At 43.8% G+C, this 6,180-nt stretch overlaps 1 protein-coding gene across 2 annotated transcripts; it reads right to left on the reverse strand.

Annotated features, from left to right (window-relative positions):
• Positions 1-13: 13 nt before the first annotated feature.
• Positions 14-6,180, reverse strand: LOC309398111 (immunoglobulin superfamily containing leucine-rich repeat protein-like). 2 transcript variants are annotated; one of them, XM_081964672.1, is made up of 3 exons: positions 6,043-6,180; positions 5,824-5,905; positions 14-2,872 (listed from the first exon to the last, which is right to left on the reverse strand). In XM_081964672.1, the coding sequence occupies exon 3, from the start codon at positions 2,852-2,854 to the stop codon at positions 1,598-1,600; it is 1,257 nt and encodes a 418-aa protein (XP_081820798.1). In that variant the 5' UTR covers positions 2,855-2,872; positions 5,824-5,905; positions 6,043-6,180; the 3' UTR covers positions 14-1,597. The 2 variants fall into 2 exon arrangements, with proteins under 2 accessions (XP_081820798.1, XP_081820799.1); XM_081964673.1 differs by lacking the exon at positions 5,824-5,905 and having other exon boundaries at positions 6,043-6,132.

The raw sequence follows: 6,180 nt of genomic DNA on the forward strand, positions 1-6,180 counted from the left end.
GAGGAGGAGGAGGAGGAGGAGGAGGAGGAGGAGGAGGAGGAGCTGGACAATCAAAATATATGCACAAGAAAGAAAAAACACATCTCAGACTTTTTAATCCCTCCAGTTCTGATAGGTTATATTGAGAAAGCCTCTACATAGTTGTGTCTTTTTGACAATCCCTCTTCGTGTCCAGTTATAGAGTGGCTTCTCCTCATTCTTAGGGTTCCCGCCCATCTCCTTTAAATTTAAAATAGCTCCAGTTTCAGGAGCTGGCCAGAGGACTTCCGCCCACCTGGTGACCGTAGAGTAATTAAAGAATACAGAAACCTGATTGCTACTACGCTGAGTAATAAATGAAACGTCATTGTTAGTCTCTTGGAGAAGGTGTGCTCTTGTCGTCTTCTTCTTCTCCTGCACTTCAGAGGCATCTCTCTTGGCCTGCTGGAAGTCCAATGCTGGAAGGATGCATTTGATGGGGAAGTTGTTTCGCCGATGTTGGGACTTCAAAAAAATAATAATAAAGTTGGCTAGAGAAGGATGTGTTTGTAGTCTGGTCCTTGTACAGCCTCTGGTTTGCCACAAAAGACCTTTTCCAAGTCTCACCTGTTTAAAAGATCAGAGAGCAAGAATAGAAGAAGACTTCCAGAAATACAACACCTTTGATTTGGAAGACTGTAGCTAGATTTTTCCATTTCCCAAGCTGGAGAATGTGTAGTCCATCCTTTGCGTGCATCTCCTCAGCATGTTTTAGAAGAGACTGTCGGTGTAACCACCTTACGCTGGCTTGCGCTTCGTTGCTTTGTGGTAACAGACTTCCATGAACTGTGAAGAGGGGGAATGCTTGGGGAAACCAAAGTAAGTGCTGTGTCTCCTTAAGATGCTGCCTCAAGGTCACCCAGCTGCAAGAAGGAGGGAGCTGCATGCCAAACTATGCTTGAACTGACTGTTATGAAAGCATCTTGCCTGTGGCAAGTGGGCAGTGAGAGACAATTAAGTGGTGGGGGGAAATAGTCCTTACAGATTTTGGTATGCGATTCTCCATTCTGGAGATACTGCAATACCGCAATACACTTGATCTCTAATAAAAATTATACCTTTCTCAACAAATGGAGCCAAGGACCATTGCTAGTTAGAGATTTAAATTGTGGCAGGTGCAACAGTCAGAACTCAGAATCGTAGGCCGAAATCTCTAAGTTCTACTTTCTCATCCTACTCTGTATCTGGCAAGGTTGAGCTTACATATCTGAAAGTTCTCCACCATTTCAACCAAGTCAAGATAAGCATCCTCAAGAGGTCACCTTCCAACCCCCTCTCTTTATTTTTTTCCGAGAAAGTTCTGGACTTTCAAATCCTTGCAATGTTTTGGATTGCTTCTATTCATCTAATCAAAGGATTGCCTGTCGTTATTTTGGGTTTTTTTCTTCTTTTTTTCATTGTCCACCTGTCTAACTGTTTCTTTTCTTACTCGAGAATATGGGGAATCCTGCCCCAGTTCAGATCAAGATTCTTCGGCTAGAACCGAAGTGTGAAACTTTTAGCCTAAACTAAGAGCTGCCGTGGGTCGTCCTACAGAAGGAAATCGGACTTTTCTACCCGATGCCAGGCTGCGAACGTCTTAGCTGTAACGGGCAAGCAAGCAGAACAGAAATAAGCTCCAGAAACCCAACCGGCGTGGCGCTCCTCCATTGCAAACCGTCTTGGGCATGGTAGGAGTCAAATAGACAAACTTCACATTTTCTCCAGGTGTCAGGACTTCCTTCGTGTCGCACGTTTTGTTTGGGTTCTTGCTGGCTTGGAGATGGTTCTTGAGGAAAGTGGTAGGCTTCTCCGAGCCAGCCAAAGCTACGTGGACGAAGGCCTCACGAGAGCCAACGTCGTTATAGGCCTGGCAGGTATAAATGCCTTCGCTGGCCTTGCTGAATTTGGTGACCGCCATAGATCCGTTTTTGAAGACCAGGAAGCGCCCCCTGCTCTGTGAGGAACCTGCAGAGTCTAGATCCTCTTCTCTTTCAACGTTGGGCCCTTCGATGACCACATGTTGATCAATGGTCTGGATTTTCCACCTGATCTTCGGCGGGGGTTTACCCACGGCGTTGCAATGCAACTGAAGGGTGAGCCCATCCTGCAACTTGCTGTCTCCCAAGCTGGAATGATAGACCAACTGCACCGATGGAAGGGTGCAGTCTAGCTTCAAGGATCTCCCAAGAACGAGACCTTTCTGCTTCTCCGGAGTGGCACATGTGATGGACTTCTTCTCTGGAATGGAAACCGGCGTGCTCTGCAGCCAGCCATCCAACCACCAAATTTTACAGGTGCAGTCAAAGGGGTTGTTGTTGATTTGAAGCTGAGCTAACTTAGGCATGAGGCTGAAGGTCCCGTCCGAGAGAGAAGCCAGCCGATTGTCACTCAGCCAGAGGGATCGGAGATCCTTAAGGGATCGGAAGGCTTCCGGAGGGATCTTCTCCAGATGGTTGTTGCTGAGCATCAGCAGTTGCAGAGATGTGAGGTTGGATAGGTCTCCCCAGGGGAAATTCATAATCTGATTGTGGCTGAGGTCAAGAGCGCGGAGATGCACCAAAAAGGCAAAGGTACCCACAGCGACGGCCCCAATCTCATTGTAGGAGAGCCACAAACCTTGCAGTTTGGCCATGTTGGTGAAGGATCCTTCGCCCAGGGTGGCAATGTAGTTGACAGACAGGGTGAGGGTGGTGGTGTTGGAGGAGAAGTTCTGAGGAACCCTCTGGAGATCTTGATAAGAGCAGTCTGCAACATAACGCTCGTATTTCTGCTTTGCTACACACCGGCACACCTCCGGGCAGCTCTGCATCCCCACAAACAGCAGTGCGGTTAGTAAGCAGGTGAAGGGATCCATTGCTTTCTACCCATTTAGCTGCAAAAACAAGAACAGTAGAGATTATCTTCTGTACTTCTAAGATCTGGTCCAATCCAACCATTGGCCTATAAGTGGGAGACCTCACCTGAGGCTGTACAGGGGCACCACCTGATAGGTCTTTCTTTCATCGAGTGGAGAGAACCAACCTGGCGTTTAGTGCAGTAGCGCCCAAAATTGTGGAAACCTTTTGGGAAAAAGTGTATTTTTGAGGTCTGATGACTAATAACGCCACTTTTCTTTAGGAAGGAGTAGTACAGTGGTGAAATCTTAAAAAAAATTCCTGCCATTTCTGTGGGCATGGCTTGGTGGGGGGGCATGTGACTGGGTGGGCGTGCTATGTAGTTATGTGACGGGGTGTCAAAAGACAGAAACTCACTTTAACAATGTCCTGCTGGAGCAGGGGGTTGGACTAGATGACCTCCAGGTCCCTTCCAGTCCTGGATTGCTGTGCTCTTTCAAGGTATCCTCTGAAGGTGTGTCTAGTGCCAGGTTTGTGGTCCTTCCTCCCTCTCCTTTTTCCCTTTCTTTCTTTCCTTCCTTCTTTTCTTTCTTTCCTTCCTTCCTTCCTTCTTTTCTTTCTTTCTTTCTTTCTTTTTTTCTTTCTTTCTTTCGCAGAACCCCCCCCCAGCCCCCGTTTTTTGCCTCGCAGGCCTCAGGGAAGCCTCCTGGGAACAAAAACGGACCCCAAATGCGAAAAAAAAGTTTTTAAAAGTTCCTACCATCAAATACCACAGTTGATCAATGGAACTTTTTTTTACTTTGTTAAGCATTTTTTTTACTACCATTCGGACAAACCGGCCTGAACTGGTAGCATTTCACCCCGGAGTAGTACCATAAAATTATATATGAAGGGAAAGATAATTTAATCAAGAATCTAATGCAACAAAGTCTGTTTAATTTTCTGTATTCTATGAACAGTTATAGCCAAATGTAGCCAGTAATAAAACCCAGTTAATAGAAGCAATCATGCAATCTTGGTTTCACATTATAACAGCTGCAGAACTAAAAGACTTGGTTCATTCCATGGGAAGACGTTGTAAGGCCGTAATTCATGCTAAAGGTTACCCAACTAAGTATTAACTGACATGGTGATAATTTTTGTATATCTCGTTTTTTCTATGTGTTTCAATTTTCTTCTTTATAACTGCTGTTCTAACAGCAAATCCTTCATAAAAGTTATGGCATTGCATTCTTGCTTAAATTATCTTTCCATTGATGTATAAGTTTATGGTACTGCTCCCCCCCCCCAAAAAAGTGGGGATATTAGCCATCAAACCTCTAAAATACTGTACACTTTTCCCAAAAGGTTACCACAATTTTGGCCACTAGTGTAATCTAACAAATCTGGCATCAAGACTTCTGTCCCAAAATTGTACGTGATAGCAAATTCATGCTCAACTTGTGTTGCATGACTGCAAGAAATCACTCTGGCAACACTGGATGGAAGAAGTGATAACTATGACCATCAAAAATATATTGCAGCTGGGAAGGACAGACTGTCTCTGGTGTTATTTCCTAATAGATCTATTTGTTTCTTATCCGGATGTCCTTCAACCTTTCCACTGAATTTTAATCAAGAAAAGATCCTCACATTTTTAAAGTGATTACGAAATAAGTCCTTTGCATAGACTGTCTAGGCCAAGACATGGATCTTAAGTAACAATAATACAATAGCAGAGTTGGAAGAGACCTTGGAGGTCTTCTAAACCAACCCTTTGCCTATACAGGAAACCCTATACCATTACAGACAAATGGCTATCCAACATCTTCTTAAAAACTTCCAGTGTTGGGGCATTCACAACTTCTGGAGGCAAGCTGTTCCACTGATTAATTGTTCTAACTGTCAGGAAATTTCTCCTCAGTTCTAAGTTGCTTCTCCCCTTGATTAGTTTCCACCCATTCCTTCTTGTCCTGCCCTCAGGTGCCTTGGAGAATAGTTTGACTCCCTCTTCTTTGTGGCAATCCCTGAGATATTGGAACACTGCTATCATGTCTCCCCTGGTCCTTCTTTTCATTAAACTAGAAATGCCCAGTTCTTGCAACCGTTTCTCATATATTTTAGCCTCCAGTCCCCTAATCCTCTTCCTTGCTCTTCTCTGCATTCTTTCTAGAGTCTCCACATCTTTTTTACATCGTGGTGACCAAAACTGAATGCCGTATTCCAAATGTGGCCTTACCAAGGCCTTATAAAAGTGGTATTAACACTTCACGTGATCTTGATTCTATCCCTCTGTTTATGCATAGCATAACATAGCATCCAATTTATAATTTTCCTCTACCAGATCTCCTACTTTAAGGTTTTCACATCATGATGTTTATTTCCATGTTGCCCTCATGTTGTGTGAATCCAACCCTGTGTTGCTTAATTAATCAACTCTGGTTTAGCCCTACAAACCCATAGACTCAAGAAAGCATCCCCATAAACCACAGTTTCTCAATCTTGGCAACTTTAAGATGTGTGGACTTCAATTCCCAGAATTCCCCAGCTGGGAAATTCTGGGAATGGAAGTCCACACATCTTAAAGTCACCAAGAGTGAGAAATAATAATCTATTCCTAATTAGTGTGCTTCTTTCGTCATCTTGTTGAAGTGCCACGCTGATCTCACAATTCTGTTGTGAAGAAATATCTTCGGCCAATTAGCATTTGTCTAACTGAAGATGCGTGTTACCGTAAAAAGGATGACTGTGTCTAAAAGAAGAAACTGTTGTTGCACAAAATATTTGGAAGATGGATTGTTTATATTAAAATAAAATAAAAAATAAAATAAAATAAAGAATCCCTAGGCAAACTTTACCAAGTTTGGTTCGTTCTCTGTTAGAACCCCCAAAAGAAGCAAATTTCATTCCGTTCTTTTTCTGCTCCCGAGTAATCCTTACTACCTTCCCTCTAATTTTTGCAGCCATTACCCTCTTCCCTCAAATACGCTATGCAAAAAAAAAAACCTACCATCAGCCCAGATGTTTTCGTTCTCCCAGTTTCACAATCCCTGGCCCTGAAGCAGCGTCGTTCACTCGGCAAGGGGGAGCAACTGAAATCCGAGGAAAACCAGAAACAGCTTTCAGAGGGCAGGGGGGGAGAAAGAGCCCTCTCAGAAAATAAGCCCTTTTAACGACAAGGTTCCTGAATTTAAGACAGGAAAAGGAATATGGTTTTCTTTCTTTTTACCTTTTTCCAAGCTTCCCCCGTTTGCTCTCTTGCGATCTTTCGGGAGGAAAACCTCTGCAAATATTGCATTGAGCGCAGACAGGGCTACGCATTCCAAAAACATTAATAATATTAGAAAGTCCTGCCTCCAACTTGGCA

The sequence above is a fragment of the Natrix helvetica genome (genome assembly GCF_964273705.1).
Source record: "Natrix helvetica genome assembly, chromosome: 12".
In the NCBI taxonomy this organism is placed as follows: domain Eukaryota; kingdom Metazoa; phylum Chordata; class Lepidosauria; order Squamata; family Natricidae; genus Natrix; species Natrix helvetica.